Here is a 22550-nt window from a genome sequence, read left to right on the forward strand (position 1 = left end):
GATTATCAAAATGTGCGCTATGGTTTGGGTTTTTTTCCGAACACAAGGTTCAAACTCTTATCGTGCCTGGAATATGAAGCTGTGTACCACCAAGGGCAGGGAAATGGTGCTTCTGGAGTGCACATCTAGAATGGAGTATATGAGGACAACACATCTGGAAGAAGAATTATGCTTTGTTTACGAAGAAAACGTAGATGCATTATGCTACCGGATTCTTGTAATACTTTTAGGCAAAGGGAAATCAACAGAGAAATAGCTATTGATAAGACCAGGCATTTACATACCTTGCTGGCTTCCACCATTGTAGGCAAGAGGCACATGTTAAGTTCAGGACGCGGAGGGCGAATATTGCTTTTCCCCCCTATTAATTTCAAATTTTCACGACATGGAAAATAAGGTCCAAGAGACACTGTAGTATAAGTTAGGATAAAATAGGGATATATTAAAAAGGTCAATATTTGACATCAGCAAGGAACACGACAGAGCAATAATAGTGTAAGAGAACTTCAAAATACAATCACTGAAATACCTACTTGGGATATTACTGTGGTGGTATGTACAATGATTGTGCTGTAGAAATGGAACCAGAGTATGTAGGAAATCATGAGGACTTAAAAGTACAAGCTCCTTGAGGACATCTACAAACAGAAAGTTGTTTTTGCTATTACACATTGTTATTTCTCAACAGCAAACAGTTTCACTTCAGGCTCATGCATTTTCAACCTCTCTTTCATACCGCTTTTGCCACACTTAGCGCGCACCGTGGGGTAGGCTCTACTGTGAATAGCACGTAACGGGAACACCCCTGCGTCAGTCAAGATTCCCTTCACCTCTGCCCCTGGGAGGAAACCTGCTCGGTGGTAGATCAACCACCAGTGAGAGGGGGGCCAGCTCGTACAAAGTAGAAGCTCAATAAAATTACCCTCTTGCCGCCTTCTTAAACATAGCAGGTTTGACGCCTGGAAAATGTCAACCAGCAGCAGTCAGGAGGACAATGAGAACAGCACTCAAAATAAGGGGAAAACGCATACAGATCACACAAAAAAAGGAAAGTTGGACACAGTTTTAGGCCGCCTTCAGCATGCGTAAAAATGCAGATTATATCCATTAAGTAATATGAAAAAAAACTAAACTAGAAAAAATTTTTGAAATAGGTCTTCTAATGCAAGAGAGACACTTATCTATAATGGCTACGCCTACGCTTTTGAAAAGCAAATCCATCCAATTCTGCAGGCTATTTAAGCTTTACATTTAGTATTCTACCTTCCAGTAACAGATCACAAAAACGAACACTACAAGCTGTTACTCAGACTAACGTGGTCACCTTGCATCCTTCCGAGTGGAGCGTTAGTTAACATTTGAATTTTCATGTAAGATTTGGGATTTGATTCTAAACTCGCTGACACCTGAATTCAGGAGTTATTCCTTAATCACGCCCCTTATCAGGTAGCAAATTGGTCTCTCAAAACAAAGGCCGACTTTTTGTGCGCACAGTCTGCATGCCTCGGGAAGTAGGAATATTAATTTTAACCTGACAAAAACAGAATTATTTGGAATAGGAACAATGGCAATACTGATGTATTGACAATAGTAATATAAACAATCCCAACCTACGGCGTATCTGGTAAGCATTTGCAAAAAGGGAATTTAAATTGCGAAGCAGGTAGCTGCGTAGAACAGGTCCCTCCTGCCCGCCGTTACACCATTACGACTTACCGATACAAGCGTTTCTGAGTTCTGGAGGACTGTAGGAATTTAGCAGAGTTAAGAGCTTATGGGCAAATTCAATTCGCTCCTGCCACTGGATGAGAGCTTGCTTCACATCTGCAAATGCAAAACCCACAGAAATCTGTTTAGTTAACCTCTCAAAAGCTCATTAAACAAAGCACAGAATTTTACTGCTGGAGAATCTCTTTTTCCTCTAGCACGATTTTCATCAATCTAGAAATCTGTTAAATCTCTCTGGCCTACCGCTATTAAATTTACTTCATCTAGGTTCATGGCAATAAATAATTTAATAAGTAACAATTGAATAACTTTTAATAATCATATCTTTTAAACACAGATAATAAGCATGATAAAACACTAGGTTTTGGGTCATGAAAATTAATCAACAGACAACAGGCAGAATCCTTTGAAGAGTTATAATCAAACCTTTTCTTTGCAGATACGGACGCGTTGACTTAAGAACCGAAAGGAAAATAGAGAGAAGTTCTACCAGGTCTCCAGTCACGTGGCAAGCTGTGGCCTCGTGGTACATCATGTGCAACGTGTTAAAGGACTGGAAAGAAAAAAAGGCCAAAACTTTATGTTGCCAAATGAACACATTTGTTATCATTTCTCTTTCCATCCTACAGATGCCACTTTTTACATGTAATGTTATGCTCAGGCAAGATGTATCAAAATATACTGTGCTAGAGGTCATCACAAAATTCCTCCAAGACAACAACATTTAAAAAGAGAATGAAACTGTATACAAAATCGGTATATTTACTAAAAGATTAAAAAAAAAAAAAAAATAAAGAAGGGGGCAGGGGAAAGGGACACAAAGAGAGAAGGAAAGAGAGCGAACAGATGAACAATGAGGTATCTTCTGTAACAACCAAATGCAACTGTTGACCTGGACAGCTAGTTCTGGTACCGATGAACAACAGCTGGTTTTGTAGGGGGGGTTAAACTTAAACTTGCCTTTGGCCAAAAGGCTGATTTTTGTTCTTCTCCCCTAACCCAACAACTAAAGTCATATTCAACTCTTCTCATGTGCATGCCAGAGGGAAACTGCATTTGTAAAATTTGTTATAACAATAACCCCTCTCTCAGTAGCTACCACCCACCTCAGCTCAAGAAACGAGCATTTTTGTGAGCAGATCCAATACAGCGTATAGAGAGAGACATGTAAAAAACAGCCTTCATTTGCTGTCGAGGTAAAAGCTTTCTATTAGCGGCTCAATATACTTACAAAGTTTTCACACATAACATTTATCTAAACCCCAATAAGCAAAGCATAATTTAAGACACGGTATTTTTATATATCTGTAATCCCAACCTTTCTGTGCCAACATACAAAGTGCTATTAGAGATGCATAAAGACAGACACGGGTATGTGAATTTGGGGAAAACCCATACGACTAATATGGATACTAGTCATTTTTCAAAATGCTGCTTAAGGACACATGCTATATGATTGTACAGCAGATGAATTACTTCTCCTTTTATAACTAAAATACCTTCTAGGCATCTGTGATTTATAGAAATATTGGGAAGGAAAAGCAACTCATTTCTGAACTGCAAAAATTCTAGCACAAGATGTAAGAAAAGATATTTAATCTGCTGGGATATTTGAAAGATAAAGAACCAGTAATCTCCTTCCCTACAATGCAAAATCTCGCTATGCCATTTTTCTGTTCTAGCGAAGACAAAAGATACGTGGCCAACCCTGCTAAGTGGAAAACTTTTCTGGATGTGACAACTCCTTGATGCAATATTTTTCACCAGGCAAAACACTTCCAGTGAACGAGTGAAAATACAAGGCCTGGTAATTTCAAGCTGTAAAGCAACTCAGTTAAAAGCTGAACATTAATTTTATCTAATTTCTAGCAACGTTTTACATAGGATAAGTTGCGTCTTGTATTACACATTTTTTATAAACTTAATTATCCATTGTTAGTATGGGTCAGGGTTAACTAAAGCTGTTAAACAAGTTCTTTTTATACATATGTACGTATGTATCTTAAGTCTACTTACGAGTTTCATGTAGGAATAAAGCTATAGCTCAGTTCCTAACTTTTTAGCCCAAGTTTACTGAATGTAAGCTAGCTAACTAACTACAGTTAATCAAAAGGCTCACATCTATAACAAGCTTATGAAAACTCAATTTTCAGACAGTACTGCAGTATCTTAATTTTTATTTTTCTAACTGTTTTTGTAATTTCAGCTTTTTCTATCACACTTTGTCCCAGAAGATACAAACTAATGACATTTTTGAAAGAGAATTTTTTATATAAAGCATATAAAAATGGGGTTGGAATCAACCTCGAAGCATCATCCAATCCATCCACGTGCCTTAAGGCAGACTAAATATCTTTCTATCCTTGACAGATGTTTGCTCAAAGTCCTCCTGACGACCTCCAGTTGTGCTGGCTGACACCTTCTGAAGCGCTCTGTTCCAGTATCCCATTTACCGTCCAGCTACACTGACCTCCTATCCACTTGTCTTGCACCATGTTTTTTTACCAGTTTATTTTCCCTCCCTGAATACACCATATGCCGAGAATGAACTGCATCTTATTTTTACACTTTCTCCAACACATCTAGACAATCTTGATGTTTATTCTGGTTCTCAAAAGGATCTAGTGTCTTTCTCCATTTTGCGTTGCCAGTATATTTAATAAACACATTCTCGGCCATCAACTCAAGAATGGCAGTGCTGAATAGAATCCAAGATCTTCTACCAAACTTAAGAAGAACAAAAGAAAAAAAATTTAAAAAAAGATAGACACTGTATGTGCCCTTTTTTTCAGTCTTCTGGTACCTCACTCATCTTCAAGAAGTAGCCACTAACAGTGCAGAGCTTTTTCAGCAACGTCTTTTAGGCTTTTCCCACATTACTGCAGGACACTACGAGCGGATCTGTAGAGTGAAACTGTTGGTGGGCAGGGCCTGACATCCAAACCACACCCATTTCAGGGCTGTGTTGTTTATTCTTTTTTTCCTCTCTGTTTTGAGCTAACTCTGGTCTGGTCTCATGGACCAAATATCCATTTACAACTGGAACACACTATATGTGCTCCAAAATGCATCTTTAGGTTTAGTTTCATCGGAAAGAAATCCAGTTTATGTGCTCATAGACCACTCCTTCGTGGTAACAAAAGCACAATAGGTAGGAAACACAGGGAGCATTGCCTCGGAAGTGCCTCAAGAAGTGTTCGGAAATATTAATCATGATTGCATCTGAGTATCCTTTATTTCTGTATTTTAACCTGCTGCCTTAACACTTCTTAACTAGTAATAATTGTGTGACTATGCTCAGCCATTTACTCACAGCTGATCTGTAATAAAGAGAATGACCCCCAAGAAGCATAAACTCGCTCCTCTCAACATAACCTGCTGGTGGCTTACGCTCTGTCTAAGAACCAGGCAAACATTTCCCTCATCTTTTTACTACTAAAGAAATCTTATTAAAGACGACAGGGGAAGTATCTATGTGAAGAAAGCCAAGACTGACTTCTTACTACCCACGTCATGTCTTGCTAGTTGCAACTTTTTCAGTAGACCTAATTTACTCTCCATTATCAACCTCGGAGCAAGCGTATCTATCCTTGATATACGAGATGACACATCACCCTTTTATTTCTTGATCATCTTTCCTATTTAAGCTACATCCTTTTATAGCTATCCTGCCAAATCACTGTTATCAACTAACCTGTTACCTTTATCTTGTATTAAGATTTCTATTGCCTCCAATTTACTCACTTAACCTCCTACATTAGCGTTTCGACACGCAAAATGGCTGTTCAATCTTTTTTTGTCTTTCCTATGATCCTTCAGATTTTAAGGTTTTACATGTATGCCTGTATTCAATCAACGTATTTCTTATCTTTATTTTAAATTATATCATATTAAAACAACTTAAAGCAAACACATTGTAAGGAAGGAAGTGATGACTTCATAAGAAAGCGAGGAGTTTATTATAATTAAATAACAAAGCATTTACCTCAGTCATCAGAATCAATCCTCTATTAAACACAACAAGAAGTCTGTCTTCATCAGATTCTAATAATATTCTGAAGGCACTAGGAAAAAAATGCAAACATTGAAAACACTGAAAAATACATATCATCTTTTCATAATTCATACAAATGCTTAAAATTGTTATGCTTGTGCTGCATTTTGGAAAATAATTACAGAAGAACAAAGAAACCCTCAAAGAACATAATTATTCTCTTCATTTTTCCCCACTTTCTCATTTAAAAATGCCTCTGATGCCAACTTCCTTTATGTCAACTTTATGGTATCAAAAGTAATTTATAAACAACCTTCACAGAAATATTTCCCAAATAATGTCTGCAAAAATGCTAAAAACTGAGGGAAATAACGTACTTCAAAAGACAGAAGTTTATGCTTGTCAAATGATACATTTAAGTAGGTTCAGTTAAGCATAACGTTTGGACTTTTAAATGTATAAAAACATTTCTATCAGAATATTTTATGCTTACAGCAAAACAGAAAAGAAAGGATTATGCTAACGAATGGTTCCTCTCAACATAACAATTCTTCCAGAGCGTTTGGGAAAGCCTGGCTGCGCTCTGTGACAGATGACCGTACGTGATCCCTTCAGGTGACACAGGCCGTCTTCCCCTTTCACAAGGGGGTTTCAGTGCCCCACCGCTGGCATTTAAAACCCCCATACCTGACCTCCGTACACAGGCCTTTTACAGGTACACTGAAAATACCCAAGCAACGCTTTCAGATGTAGTACTACGATAGACGAGAAATGAAAAACTATTTGAAGATACGATACAATAAAACGCTGTCCCGCAGGCAATGTTTCTAAAAAACCATTTCTGTCCAAGAATAACCAATGTCAGCAACAGCAGCTGAAATTACTGCTTTGCCAATCCAGACTAACCATGGTAGGCTGCGAATGGAATTTCAGCTTAAATGCTGAATTAGAACATTGATTGATTTGCTTTTAGGTTTTTTTTCAAGGGCCCTACTAATTCAGTTTTATCATGCTGTTTCTTTTTGAACCCTGACGATATGCATCTTGGTTTACACCTGTTTATTGTAAAATATTTGCTTAGTTTCTGAATTTTTAGATGATGAAACATTCTAAAATAAATTACATTCACTAAAAATGGATTTTGGAAAAAAAAAAGTGATAATTGTAACTTTCTGTTTGCTCACTTCTGAATAAAAGTATCCACAAAACTTTTTCAAAAAGAATATCAAAGTAACAACACTAATTTTTATTGTACTTCACATTTGGTAAAATATAGTTCTTATTCAGACACGATTAGATTATTAAACTGCAACGTCACTACTAACGTACCTTATTAAAGTAGTCCAACAAGACCGTCCGTCCAAGCAGCGCAGGTAACAGCTTATGGTTGTTTTCTTAAATTGCTTTATATCTTCTATCTCTTCCTCTCTCATGTCTGGTCTCTGAGCTACAAACAGTTGCATGAGGTTAAACAGCTCTTCTACTGCCTAAAACACACAAAAATATTAGGTTAGTCTCTCTTAGTCTGTTATATCTTCTTATTGATACTACTTATACCGTATTACTGCTACTAAGTAATATACAGAACAAGTATGTGTAAGCAAATTCAGATGGGAATACAGCTTTAGGCATTATAACAAAGTTATAAAAATCAGCGGACAACATTTTAAGCTTAAATAATTAAAACTAAGCGGTTCTTAAAAAGTAGAATTTTGACATAGAAGTTGTGGCTATTTCTTATCTATTTTCCATGCAGTCTGCTTTTGGCCTTTACTATTTACTGCGTGGGTTGGGACCCAGATATTTGAGATAACCCTTATGAACCTTAAATGGATGTTTTGATGCCTCCTAACAGCACAGCTCATTGCTACAGAAAGAGAGAGAGAGAGAGAAGACTCTGGAAATCCTGATCCATGTGACAAAACTTCCTGGCTTTCCTTGAGGAATGTGGGGTCACCTTCTGCAGCGTGGGCATGCACGTTCTCTGATGATAATATTTATATTCTAAGTAACAGAATTCAGAAAGCCGCTTGTGCTGAAACTCTCTGAAGTCCCATATGCATGGCAAACACCGAAGACAGCGGAGCGACTGAAGTCGCTAGCAAGACAAACTGAGACTTCGGAGGGGAGATGCAAACAATGAAAGCAGCAGGACTACTCCCGGGAGGGTCAGAGGATAAAGTTACTCTATGAGCTGATAGAAACTAGACAGAAGTTCAACATAGAAGATTCCATGCATCCTCCTCCTCTACATCGTGAAGAAAATCTTTGTATTCTTTCTGTCCTCGTACACCTATAAAGGACCTCCAAAGCAACAGTCACTGAATAATCAAATAATCATACAAAAATGCATGTTTTGCCTCTTAAAAAACTGTGTAAGCCTGTTTTTTCACCATTACACATGGACTATTTTAACTAGTATCTACTCTCTACTGCAACTGTCATCATGTTGCAGAGACAGCGCAACCTCCCAGCGTACCAATGTTCTGCAGAAGGTGCACAAGTGTTCCCAAGGTGAACACCAGGCCATCCTCCGTTTGAATGCAACAGGTTAAATCTTGGCCCTATTCCAGAAACTGAAAGCAAAGAAGAAACTCGCTGGGAATTCCTCCGACTCGGTGTGTGAGAATGCAACGCGCTGGCTTGAGACCACCATTGAAGGCTATTCCCTGTTTCTTAACGACTGGGCTGGCATGCAGAATGTTGAAGAACAGTGGGAACACCAGTGTCTGCTTCCATAAAAAAAAAATCTGCTCTTCAACTGCTACACAGCAAGGAAGAAAATCCAAAACACCAAAACAATCCCCCCACAAAGTACAGTAATCGGATCTAAACAGATTATTAATTACTTATACCAGGAAATCAAAATATAATACTTTCACCACTGGATACATTAAGTAAGTCTTTCCATCTCTTTCATTAAAAGAGACGTTCAGTAAGAGGAAATACTAACAAGGAAATGGTGTTTTTTGGTATCAGTCTACTTACTCCTGGGTACTGACTGGCATGTGGCGTGAGATTCTTGAAGGCCCACTGGATATTCTGGTGAGAAGCCAACTGCCTGGTGAACGCAGGGGACTGCTCACAGCAGAGGCGCAGGATGCCATAGTAGGCAGGCAGCATCCCGCGGTTAAAGAGCACCACATCCTGATCGTCATGGTCTGCGAGGATGTAATTGAAGGCAATGTTCTTCGTCACCACGGGATTCTGTACAATAAGGCGTACGTTCTCCGGACAGTCGACACACACGTTATACCAAAAAGACAGCAAAGCCTGTTTGTTGTGGTTGGTGGCTATAGCCGGCTCAGAAAGTTTAGGCTGGAAAAGGTTCCATAAGTCCATGAAGTAAGTAGAAAACATGAGTTTCTCAGTTTTTGAGATCAAACAGTATGTCATGAAACTGAAGTAGGGCACAAGTTTTGTAGTGCCATGAACAGCAGCATCGACATATAGCTTAGCTCTTGAAAGAAGGCCAAGAAGCACATTGTAGACTTGATGAAGAACTACTGTAGTATCCGGACTGAGAGGCAGATCGCGCGTAGGGATGTGCAAAGAGCGAGTTGATCGGAACATCTGACGGAAGGAATTGCTTGGAATAAGCGACACCAAGAGATAGGCTGCGGCTTCAAATAAAAACAAATCTGTTACACCTTTGAAAGATGACACGCACACTTAACAGTCATTTAATCAGAAGGTAAATTGCATTGTGTGGTCCATTTACAGCTTTCAAAGCATTTTACAGAATCTGGTATTGCTGCATTCACACTAGAGAGAAAAAAAAAATCAGAGCGGCTAAGACTAGCGTGTTATAAGTGGTGTTGAGATTTGCTTTTGGGCCTCTTCACCCTGTATTCCCGTCTGCCGCTTGGTTCTAACTATTGTAACGCAATGCATCTCCATGTTGGAAATACAAAACCAGATGTTTGCTATGACTAAATTGCATCCTGCTTCATCAAGATGTCATTACCTCTTTAGAGACGTTTACAACTGGAGTCTGTTGCAAAGCTGTACCTCCAGTTTCCACATCTCCCTCAACCACAGAAAATGTATTAAAGTGCAGTGTGGCCTGCTACTGTGGAATCTCCTTTATATGAAAATTTAGACACAGGAAAGGCTGAAAGCGTGATCTTGGCAAGGGCCTGGTAGTGTGATTCCTGGCAGAACAAACTACACAGCCAAGACATCCTGGAGTTGGGGAGAAGCACAGGCTGCTTCTCCTTGATCCACAAGTTCAAAGGACTCAACTGAAGATTACTCTGTGATGGGTGAAAGAAGAACATGTACTACTCCCACCTACAGTACAACTACGTGATGGAAACTACTGAGAATCCCTTGGATTATTTTTTTCTTTCCTTTGGGTTTTCCTGGATCTTGTAGATTAACCACATACGATAAAGAACCTACTAATGTATCATTCAAGCTACAAAATCAAAGCATGGTTTTCATCAAAACCAGGTAGCATGTCTTGATGAGGCACCAGAGTCGTATTAATATTTTAAAATACAGCAATCCTAAAACAATTGGAACAGGAAGAAAAGACAAGTACAAAAGCATGTATTTCATTTGTGACAGGAATACCACACACAGAGTAACTTGCTACAACAGAAGAATGATTTTCTTCAATTGCAATTAACTTACAAGTTCTCACTCTAGGGTAGTTGTGTGCCAGAAGGAAACGTTCAACCCAGTTTTCCATATTTTGCAGCACCCAGCTGTGAGCTAGTTTGTTTCGAGGTGTTTGCACAGCCAGCCAATCCAGGCACTGAGATGGGTTGTATTCAATGACCTGAAAGAAGAGTGGAAAAATCAAAAAGAATACTTTAACCTTGACACTATGTACCGATTGTATTAAAAAAAACCCTAAAAATAACAATTAAGACTGTCAAAATATTTTTTCAAAATCACATAGGGCTATCAAAGCACCTACAGGACTGAGGTGCTCTGGCAGACAACGAAAACCCTTATTAAAATGTCACTGGTTTGTGCTTCTGAATCTTGTTCAGAGCTTTTGAAAGTTCAATCTAAGTCCAGGAAGCTACTCTACATATCTTTTCTGCGTATTCTGAGATACTTAAGAGTTTAAATGTTAAATGACCTAGAAAATGGAGCAACCTTGTCTTTATAAACAAATAAATCTTTTCTTTTTTTTAAATAGCTAACACAAAACCTTAACACTGAATCAGTATTTTTATACAAGTTATATCAAAAGAACATAAATGGTATGCAAATATGTTCATATAGCTTCATGCTGAGGGTAGCTATTATGTTTTTTATGAATCTGTAATTTCAAGGAATAAATTCATCTAGTTCTTTTCAAAGGTAATGAAAAGCCTGTGGAGTGCTGTTGTACAGTTATCAAAGCCTTACAGATAACAAGGAGAAAATGTAGCTTCCTGTGCCTTGCCGGTGCTGTGTAGTTAAAAATTTGTTGACATATTATTAGGCCAATAAATGTACTTCGCTCATTTGCTAGTTTTTAAAAACTGTTTTCTTTCTACCTTGAGGTCCAGGTGCCCAGACAAGGAAAAAGGAACTCTATCGCAGGAACCGCAGGCAGTAACTGAATTGCTGAAGCTGTTCCCCACTACTCTAATCCACCTGAAGAATATGAGCAGCTGACATGACCAAAACTCTGCTTCTAAAATTTTAATCTCCATTTAAAAAGAAACACATTAAGAACAATCTCCTCCCTTTTTCAGAAATGACAAATTGATCTGTCAAGTTTCCTTCGTAAGAGCTGGAGGGTATCTCCGAGAAAGAGACTATCATTGTTCACTGTCTTCATCGCTCAATCACTTTTTAACAACTTTCAGAAACGGGAGTGGCTGTCAAAAGTAGGTTCTACACCCTAAAAGTGTCTGTCTGTGCATTAACCACTGGGCCTCTCATCCCTGCCTACACAATTTCTATCTCTAGACCTGTGTCAACAAGGTAAGGATAATAATGCTGGCAACACCGGAGACTTGAACTGATGACATCTGCTGCCAAAAGCTTGGCTTTCTGACAGAAACCTGTCATCGACTTGCTTCCTCTGTATGTTCGGTTTGTGTACTGAGAATAAGGAGGGAAATAAAAAAGAGGATTGCTTAACAAACTACATACATAAACTTTGTGGCTACTGACTGAAGCATAAAGCCCACGTACTTCATGGTGCAACTTGTGTGTTATCAAAAACTCTCTTGGAAAGGTTTCCTTATTGCTGAGAGAAATCCATAACCTACCGCTTCCCCGCATACAGAAAGCAGCTAGACGTAATTTTTGACCTTCAGATCCGCTGTTTGAACCCTCTTTACCCGAGGTGCAGCAGTTACAGCTAATTCATATTCAGATCAGACACCTAACAAACACTTGGTATACGCTTTCCCAGATTACCTAGTGGTTCCTATCCTGTAACTGCTCCTAACCAGGAGTAAAATACTTTTGAAGAGCAATCCACGTGCTATCCCACAGCGCTTCAGTGGGTAAGACAGGTTTGTGTTTCACCAGAGGTCTCAATTCTGCACAGTAATCATCTTTCACAATCCCCAGCCCCGCTTTTTAAAAAGTATTAAAGGGAATGAATGTTCAACAGCTTGTCCTCAGCAGTCTTCAGGCTGGACACGCTGTTCTTAGTCATAAAGACAGTAAATTGCACTGAGAACTCAAGGAGCAGTTAGTTGAAGTGAAAGCTTTAATTCCTATTCTACTGCTCAGATCAAGGAATTGATCCCTGTGCCAACTTGGTTAAAAAGTCTCTTTCTTGCTTTAGAAATGCAAGCAAGAATGGTCCTGCACCACAGCGATTATCCACTACATTCAATTTAGCACTATTTTATGGGTTAAAAATGTCAATGAGTATTTTACAGAGAACAAAAAAATGTCAAACGAATATTCAAAAACCAACACAAAATGGACAAAAAGCCCCTAAAAAATGATGGGCCTTGAAACGTTTTACAGTCCTTGCAAAAGGATAACTGAGAAAAATAAGTGCAATTTGCCTAGAAGAAGCATTCTAGGCCCTTATTATGAATCAATTAACTTCTCATTAAACTAAAATGTAACGTTTAACTGAAATACCCGCTAACCAGAATGCTGTTAAAATAACATTAGAAGTTAGAGCAGAACTTTTAAATGTCTATTAGCTGTTGCTGTTTATTTGGAAGAGAAATGGTCATTAAAAAAAAAAAAATCATGAATTGATGCAGCAAGGATGACAATTAAATGTAAAACCCGTTCATAGACATAAAAGAATGGACAAGAGAAAGACAATTTAGCGTCTGTATTCTTTTACATGTTGTACCTCCCATATCCTCTGCAGAATGTAAGAAGCAAAGGGTGGCATTCCTGGAGGTCCACCAGCAAATTCCATTAGCATGGTCAGCAATTTGAAAAAAGGATTGGCTGCCTGTAATGCATAAAAATAAAAATATCCATTTTGATCTATTTCATTTCATCCACTAATTTTTTTCAGAGACTTTAAAAAAAAACCCCAAACATTTGCATAAAACCCTATTTCTATGAACTTCTGACATGAACATTTATATGACTTTTAATCCCTTATTATTTAATCTGTAAATAATCCACATATATATATATACACACACCCCTTCATTTTACTGTATCCACATATGGATACAGCAGAATTAAGCCACTTTTTTAGCCAGTGCAAGGCAACATGATCATACTAGATAGGATCAGTCTAGTAGAAGTCTACAGTTACAAGGAAATAACAGTACACACTGTCTGACACAGTCAGACATTCTTCTGAACAAAGGGGCAGCGGGGGAATCGAGCTGTGCAGCCTTGAAGAATTCAGCAATTTATCCTGTGTCACGTACATAGAAGATTTCACTGTCTCAGAGAAGCTATTATTTTTATGTATTTGCATAACATGTAACTTGGCTCCTGAAAGTTTATCCAAAAGCATCACGTTTTGAGGCTTTACGCTCATCATTATTATTGGCATACCGTCTTCCTCCGAAACCACCACCATTTCTACTCTAACATGTCGGATCTAATAGGAATTTTTATTTTTTTGTAAAGTTTGCTAAGACTCACACAGCTTTTACCAATGCTTCAATAAAGTGCTTACTACTATTATTATATATTTTGCACCTCACCAAAAATCTCTCTGGTGCATGTGTATATGTGCAAAGCAAAAAAAGCATAAAAATGGAGCAAATGTTAGCATGATAGGAGGGAAGTAGACTGTCATCTGATAGTGCCCATTCTATCACACAAAGCAAAGCTGTCATGAGAATGATTTAGTATGTGCTTCTTTTCCAACCATGATCGTGCCTCCTCTGCTAGACATGCCCTCAATTTTTCCTGATTATTTTTTCTTTTCTGACAGCAGCGTACAAGAACGTCCTTGTGTGAGCATACACTTCTCCACTCTGTATATATTTTTCATGTGGAATCCATTTGGAACCCTCAGTATTTTTGTTATTACCAGGGCAGGAATTTATTCTGACCGAGAAATGTGTTTGCATGCACGGAACTGCAAAATAGTGCCCCAAAACTTGAATAACCAGACGATAATTACATATCTCCACTTATTCTAGCATACACGTTTTATTGTTACCAATTTTTTTTTTTTAATTCATATAGGTGGAGAATCTAGAAATATGTTATTTGGCTTTGAATAAAACTTCCATCTTAAACTGCATACCAGATTTCTGCTTTCGAAAACTTAATATACAGTGCAGTTAGACTTCATTTAATGTCACAAAAACTTCCATGGATCATCTTCCATGCAAGATTTTTGATTAGCAAAGGATTATTTAAGTAATTTAAAAACAGAAAAATATTAATACAAATTATTTAACATACAGGTAGTACGTTTACATACCTCAGGAGTCAACTTTGCTATAGATGTGAAAAGCATGGACACAATCTTAAAAACAAAACAAACAAAACTCACTTAGACTTGTGCTTATTCAGTTAAAATAATAAAAATCACCCCATTACACTTATTAGATAAGATTTTCAACAAACAGCTATAGTTCCTGATACTTACATGTTCTGCGAGTCGATTATTGTACCGACACAAACTGAAAATGAGATTGCAAGTTTGCCTGATGTTGATACCATCACGGATATGTTGAAACAAAAAAGGAAAACCCTGCAACAAAGAATAAGATATTAGTATACTGTCTACAATTCCATATGTACACATATATATGTGCATTTTTTTTTGAGGCTTATACAGGCATATTTAAATGAATTACCTTTCCTCCTGTTAATGCTGCCATGTCGTTCTGTGACAAAGTCAAATGCCTAAAATACAAAAAAAAGTTACCGTTTTACTTCAGAGATTATTAAGTAAGGTTAAGGAGAAATACAGGACTGAGTGTTAGTTTATATTCTTCAGTATCACAACATACAAGAGAAATATAAAGGTACTGACATAAAACTGAACAAAAATAATAAATATTTTGTACTTAAACAGACCAAATAAAAAAAAGAAATCTAAATGTGGGCAACTGAATGTGTTCAAGGATTTAGCTTTAGTCTTTTATTTGGTCAACAATGGCAAAACATCTGTCTTTTAAATGGTTAAAAATATAATGGGCCCACATACAAGCTCATTTATGGTGTTAAAAAAGCACACCAAAAAAAAGCCCAAACTCATAAAATCTCTAATTCATTTCTGAACTAGCTTAGATTAGAATTTACTTTGGTTTTTCAGAAGCTCTTGCCTTTCTGAGCGAGACTGTTCAACTAGAAGAGCAATCAGGGCAATCATCTTTTCAAGTGCAGCAGGCCTGTATTTTTCTTCTGCTAAGGAAAGTATATCTTCCTCTTCCTCCTCTTCCTCCCCTTCCTCCTCAGAAAGTACTTCAACCTGTGGCTGAAAGACAAAAATATAACTTCAACGTGAACATTTTGAGCTTTAATTTTGAAGAGCCTGTACATGGTTTTGCATATATTCTGTCCTCTCTTTTATTCAAAACAACTTAATAAACTTGCATGAATCAAACCAGGTAACTATCTAATCACCTGCTTTTCATGTTGAAGCATTCATTTTGCATAAGCTAAATTGTATTTACAAATGCAAAAGCTAGGTTGGTTGAAGACACTACATAGCCTGATAAGGTGGTCTATTTAACAAAAAAAGCAAGTACATTTAAAAGCTTAAGTTGTACAATAGGAGTAAGCAATCAACTGTTACCATTAATCAGGGTAACTTTAATTGCTTCTGCTTAATATCTATTTCTATACTGAACAGAAAGCTCTGGTTTATAGCATAGCCAATTCAGCATATTTTTTTAAATATTATATTCACTTAAACATTGAAAAAATTGTATGAATGAAGCAATCTTAATTTAACAGCTGAAAGACGGTTCAAGAGACACAACTCTAATGATCCCATATGTAAAATATGAAAGACTAGTTCTCTTTATGCAAGATATTCAAACTTACATTTTCAGGTCCTTTAGTTCCCATGTAGAAATGCACCATTGTAGATATGGCTTGCAGTGAAAGCAAGAACTGGCTCTGAAATATGTAGATATTGAATTACTTGAAAATACATACATGCATGTACATACCTAATTCCCAAAACTACATGGCTATACTTACCTCCTCTTCTCCCATTTTGGCAAATTCATAAAGAAAGGCAAAGTATTCCGTGAGATGTTTACTGTGAGGCTTAACACCATGCTCCATAATTGACAAGAGCGTCTTCACAAAGCGTGTTACACAAGAGCGACTGCCAATGTCTTCCACAGGACCATCCATGTCATCCGAACTGAAAACAAAATCCAATTTAGGTCTTTCACACCATACATGGAGCATAAAATCATCCTGAACCATTCAAAAAAAAAAAAAAGTTGAGAAGAACTTATGGTTTTCTACTCTGTCCTACTATCATACCCAGATCTCTAACACTTTGTCTTATGCCAAGGGTAGCCTAGATAACAACATGGCTTAACATAAGGTAGCATCTGTCACTCAAAATGTTGGAAGGTTAATAAAATCAGTATTCTGAATCAAGATTCTAGTCAGGAAAAGAATTCTTAGAAAAAACGGTATTAGGGGATCTCCTACTTAAAATCATCTTCTTGATTTGCATGTCAGATTTCCCGAGTTTCAGGAAAGAATGCTGTTACAGCTAATTATACTGTGGAACTCAGGAAAGGCAGTCTCCTAAACACATCTACAGGATCCTGACAAGGCAGAAAACATGCACTTTCAGCCTTATTCATCTACTGAAAGTTGGATCTTATCCCTGAACAAAACAAGCGACAGAGCCTTTCTCTGGAAGCCTTACTGTAAAAATTAAATTCTATTTTTTGCTATGAAAACTGTATCTGTGTGTCCTGAATTTTGTTATGGCAGTATAGTTATTACAAACTCTGCCACTTTTGCTCTGGAAAAAAGTTATTATCAGGATCACAAGCTTAACCCAAGGGATGAAAAAAACCCCACTTTCTTCTTCTCATTATGTATCAAAAAGAACAAATATTTCATAATTGGAGACAAAGTCACAGTTTTCTTGATAATTAGCAGAACAAAATAGAACCCAATAGGTTTTTTTCTCCGTTTTGACAAAAACTGTGATTTAGCTATATGACACAGGACTAGATCCTCATCTCCAACCTCTTTTACTGGATGTACCAATTAAAATTGCACCTGTATGCCTCCGGATCCAATTTACAATCAGATTCTCATGTGTAAGTAGTGAGATTTACACTTGTAGCGTATTACGGGCAGCGAAAAGACAGACCATACTGAAAACCTAGTCTAAGGGAACAAATGTTTCAAACAATGTATCTTCAGACGCTGGCTTTTCCAACCGCAATAATATTTTTAAATAAATCAGAGCATTTGGAGTAGAATAATAAAGAACAACTAAACCAGTACTATTTGAGGTTTACAAGACCATTTTGAATAATTCATTAAACAAAAGCGGTTGCTGTAATGCATGTAATAAATAGAAGTTTTCAGGTGTTATTATTTTACCAGTCTTCCATTCCTGGCTGGAGATAAAGATGTGCATGCACTGGCCTCAGCCTCTGTATCACATGAATACACAAACGCTGGAACATCTGCAAATGCATAAGTAAATGAACTCCACATGTTCATTCTTTTACATGTATGTCAATACATATTTTCTAAGCAAAGAATATTCTGTCTCCAAGTACCACTTCAAGCTCTACGTGATTCAAAATTAAAGCTGAGATTGAGACGCCCACATTCCGTTTATTAGTGTACTGACACATCGTATTTTAACAGAATAGTCAAACCTGGTTTTTATAAAAAGATCTGATGGAGAAACCCTAAAACCAGTTTTTAATATTGGTGTGCACTGTACACTACTGATACATGACTGAAGACTGCTGCTCATAAATATTATTTTTTCTTCTATCTCTATCATCTGAAATGTTTAGATATTTTTGGCAAGATTTTTTTTTTTTTATTTTGCCTCTGGCTTTAAGAATTTATGTGAAAATTTTAAGGAAATTCCTTCCAGTAATTTTAAGTTTATTAAACATTCAACAAGGATTTGAGCTTTGCCCAAGATCTTCCATAGAGTTCTCCTATGAAATATATTCCTGTAACAATGAGTTGCTTACAGAAACTATGTATGATTCTATATGGAAATGTTACTTTAATAATCAGAAAAGTTAAACCTTTAAAGAAAGGTGCAGGTGAAAGAAAGTAATTCCTAAAGTTTTTACCTAAATTACTTGCAAAGAAAGTATACTTATCAGTGAAACTGTTAATAGTATTTGTATCTGTGAATGTCCAAATGCTACTAATGCAGGGTTTTTTCCATTTTAAACTTTTCCAGAAAAGGGTATTAACAAAACTTTGTGGCATAATGTTATAAAATTAAATCTATCTACAAAACCCAAAGGCATTAGTTTAGAAGTGAAGCTTTCTGTTAGGAGTACTGAACGTACCTAATTTATTATTTTTTATTTTCCAAATGTGTGTCTAGACACATTATTGTTGAACCAATTCAGAAGAAAAACATTTTTAATGTTAAGTGTTCAAATTTACAGAGATCATGTGGGAGTTGTAGAAACCTTAATTTGTATCTATTGCGACATTTTGTGATCCTAACCATACAACCACAGCACTATACTAATATTGATTTTGTTTCAAACAACAATAACGGTCCCATGGCCAAATATTTTCTCTAAATCATACGCAAGAATGGAAAAGAATAAGATAATTACAGGTATTAATAGAAACTTTCAGAATCATTTTATGTGTCATAGTAATTGTCCATTTGTATTAATGGGTCAAGTAGTCACCTGACTTAAAAAGGAACATTTTTTCTTACCTGTCTCACAATCTGATTGGGACACTTTATTAGAATCTGCATTGGCCACCAATCATCATCAGCCATACGATCCAAAAACCACTGCAGAAGATACATACTTTGTTAGTTTTGTTCCAAACTTGTTCTAGTCCAATCTTCTTTTTGCACGATATTAAAGTCTGAAGAGAAACTGATGCTACTATCATTAAGGAATAAGCAAGTATTAATCCAGGGGAAATCTAAATGTCTTCTGTGCATGAGAAGAAAGGAATAAAGATCAATAGCAGTAAACATCAGTATAAATTTATATCCAGTATCTTCTTATCCCTGTGTTCTGCATGCCATTATTCAATTATCTGGAAGGACACGGTGATCCTGAAAAATGATGTCAACAGAATAAAAAAATGATGCTTACAATGAAGCATAAGCTGAATAAATCTTGTAGAACAGGGATAGGCTTAAACAAGAATGTAGTTCCTGAATTAGATCTCTTTTGCATTCTAACATGTGGAAAAGCCCTTCTACCTCCAGAGACAGAAAATGTATAAAAGTAACAAGAGAATGATTCATTCAAAGTTAGACTCAGCAAGTGATACAGCTGAGTATTCTGACTCCATGAATTTTGTTTTATTCACAAGGAAAGGCAGTTTAAATTGAAGAATCCAAGTTGTTGTTCCTTTTATTTTAATTGTACCTAAGTATTTTTTTACTATATTAAATGTCTTCGCTCATTTTAAGCATCTTAGGACTACACCATACTAATGAAACTGTACCACTCAAATACTGAACGTTACGTAACAATTTAACAACCTCGAATCAATTTATAAAAGAACAATGAATTTAATTTGTTTGTACGGAATAAGGTCTAATGCAGGATACAGTATGTATTGGGGTCCTTGTACATTCAAACTATCACAAAAGTCTATCGCAAACTTTCCTTCAGTATCTCACAATTGTTTTCACCCACAGTGAATTCTTCGCTTATGGTTTCTCAGTCCCTCTCTCCCCTTTGTCCCAGACACACTGCAGGCAGCATCCTGAGAAATTTTCTATAAAATACATTCCTCCATTTTTTTCCTCCTCCTTCTAGGAGTTTTCAGTCTTTCTACACATTGGGTTCAAGATCCTCAGCTTCACGAGCAAGACACTACATGAATTTGTTTTCAGCCAAGTCTGACATTAGCTGTTCTTTTTCCCTTTCTAAGCGTCTTCATTGCACGGCAGCCTTTTATCTCACCGCCCTCTTCCCTTGCATTCGACTCCAGTCCCTGCCATTCTAGTCCTTGAACATTAGTCTGGCTTTCCATTTCTCTTGTGTGATTTCATTTAAACACCTCTTAATTACACAAATCCGTATGTAATAATCAAATAAAGAGGCTGCAACACTGTCTGTCTTCTATTCTAGTGACTAAATGATTTTGGCCTGTGGTCTCACCATAGGCTTCTGAAAATAAAAGTCATGTCATTCCCCAGAATCTGCAGTATTCAGAGCGGATGAATTTCATCTCATAGTGCACAAATATGCCAAATACAGTAGTTCATAGTCCAAAATATTCCAGGGATACGAACCTCCAGGAAAGTTAAACAATATATAGAAAGTTGGTTTGTACTTTGCTGAGTTCCTAAGTCACTTACTTCACAAGCTGCCTGACTGTTATTAAACTGTTTTGTTAACAGTTCAATCCACTGAAGCATTGTAGGCTGTAAAAAGAAATACAGAAAAAACTATAACTTAAAATAATAAATGGAAACTTTATCTTCAAACATTTCTAAATGGTCAGTTAGAACACTGAATGCTTTATAAACTAGCAATATGTTGCACCTACACAAAAATAACAGTACATATGTTGAAACTAACGCAAGTAGTACCTACACATTTGGACTAACTGTCCAATTAGACATTATTACATATTCTTACCAATCCCAGACAATCTAGAATTAGTAGCATTATGCCACTACAGATGAGAAAGAAGCCAAATTTGACTGAGAATAAAGATGTTTCAGACAGAAGAGAACTTTCTTGTTGTTCATGCTAGTATTTATAACTTAAAAATTCATGAGCACAACTGTTGCTCAATGGTAAACAATCCCCTCTAAATCGGACTTTAACAAGTGCTTGTTAAGATCTGAACCATCCAGGAATTTTCAAGTGAAAAGAACACAAGATCTGTTGTTCCTGATGCTTTGCTAAGGCAAAGTGAGCTAAAACCAGAACCCAGATTTCTTCCATTGTGCAGCGTTTACTATAAATGTGTTAAATGACTCTCTTTAAACATTAACTTTGGATCATCAATCGTACTTATTGTATCTCAAAATCACACTTTTAAAAAGTACAGACATACTTTTCACTACATTCATGCAGCTACTTAACGAGAATTTACAAGTAAATAGAATACCTTTTCCTTTGAATGAATAAATGTCTCTAGTACAAAAGAAGTGCTTAACTGGAAAAAAAAATATTGCACCATTAATTATAGAATGCCTGAATTAAAATGTAAACAAGGTAAAATTTAAAATAAGCACGATATGCTTTCGAAGTACTTACCTTTGCTGTCATCAGGGAGACCGCTTTTGGATCTGGTAGTGTGCTTGGGATGCTACTACACAACTGCCACATAAACCTAGAGTCAGTAATTTTATTTGTTAATTAAAATAAATAATGAAAATCTGCAAGAAGAAAAGAAGCATTAATATTACATTTTTTAAGAAAAACTTACCCAAAATATGTATGTTCAAAAATGTTCTTGTCTTGAAGAAACTGCATGTTATCATGCCATATCCACTGAAGAAAAAATGCTAACATCAGATACAAGAAAGCAGTTTATTTCACTACATAAGCATGATTTTAAGAATATTTAAACGCTTGCCATGGCTAAGAAAACAAAATTTTTTCTTCTGAAAAGTAATTTCTGGAAACATTTTCCTTATTTTAAAGGATTGGCTCAAAGTTGCTTTATTCATACTATAGCAAATATTAGTTTTGCCTGCGATATGACTGCAGAACAGAGCTCAAAACCTTCTCCTCTTTCTGTGATCTCAGTTTTACAACTTAATGACTCAAATTTTTAGGCTGAAATTTTGAGAACTGGTCCAACACGTTAAAAAAGAACCACAGTTTAAGATCATATTTTCATGTTTTTGATAGTGTAATAACTTAAAAAAACAAAAAAAACTCTCTAAACACATAGTTTCACTAACTGAGATCACTTAGACTTCCCAGCAGCCTAGCTAGGCAGGTCTAAAGGTTGAAGTCCTGACCCAAAGCCTGTGAACTTTTGTTAAATTCTTCAAGAGTAAGATTTGACTCTCCATCATTAACCAGAAAAGGATTTCACGCCAGGTCCCCCTGTTCCTCTCTCCAAAATGATGTTTTTGACCAAATCCGTTTGTAGCATTTTTCACAAAAATAGTTTAAAAGTTTAACTCTGATAAAACCTATTATTATTTTTAAGACTGAGAAGGATAAAAAGCACGATCTGATTTGCTGGCTAGGGATGAAGAGTCTTTTTAAGTTAAGAACTTAACACGTGACAGATGATAAAGCAATACTTCTGACCAGAGGGAGCAGGGAAA

At 36.6% G+C, this 22550-nt stretch overlaps 1 protein-coding gene across 20 annotated transcripts in view; it reads right to left on the minus strand.

Moving 5' to 3' along the window:
* Positions 1-22550, minus strand: part of USP34 (ubiquitin specific peptidase 34) — a gene marked incomplete at its 3' end in the record, with an annotated part of 139784 nt that overhangs the window by 6454 nt on the left and 110780 nt on the right. For 15 of the 20 annotated variants that reach the window (XR_014227723.1, XM_082307410.1, XM_082307405.1 and 12 more), the window contains 21 exons: positions 21695-21759; positions 21523-21598; positions 21374-21421; positions 20613-20678; positions 18999-19079; positions 17669-17754; positions 16286-16454; positions 16127-16201; positions 15403-15554; positions 14932-14980; positions 14721-14825; positions 14553-14597; positions 13002-13106; positions 10361-10508; positions 8711-9345; positions 7052-7209; positions 5714-5792; positions 2155-2281; positions 1717-1824; positions 534-638; positions 285-409 (listed from right to left, as the gene is read on the minus strand). Coding sequence is in view for 19 of the 20 variants with exons in the window: in XM_082307410.1 (XP_082163536.1) it covers positions 285-409; positions 534-638; positions 1717-1824; positions 2155-2281; positions 5714-5792; positions 7052-7209; positions 8711-9345; positions 10361-10508; positions 13002-13106; positions 14553-14597; positions 14721-14825; positions 14932-14980; positions 15403-15554; positions 16127-16201; positions 16286-16454; positions 17669-17754; positions 18999-19079; positions 20613-20678; positions 21374-21421; positions 21523-21598; positions 21695-21759 (2607 nt within the window). Of the gene's footprint in view, positions 1-284; positions 410-533; positions 639-1716; positions 1825-2154; positions 2282-5713; positions 5793-7051; positions 7210-8710; positions 9346-10360; positions 10509-13001; positions 13107-14552; positions 14598-14720; positions 14826-14931; positions 14981-15402; positions 15555-16126; positions 16202-16285; positions 16455-17668; positions 17755-18998; positions 19080-20546; positions 20679-21373; positions 21422-21522; positions 21599-21694; positions 21760-22550 lie in introns of all 20 variants that reach the window. The other 5 variants (XM_082307416.1, XM_082307419.1, XM_082307421.1 and 2 more) reach the window with 5 other exon arrangements.

Source organism: Platalea leucorodia (assembly GCF_965183815.1).
Source record: "Platalea leucorodia genome assembly, chromosome: 3".
Classification (NCBI taxonomy): Eukaryota; Metazoa; Chordata; class Aves; order Pelecaniformes; family Threskiornithidae; genus Platalea; species Platalea leucorodia.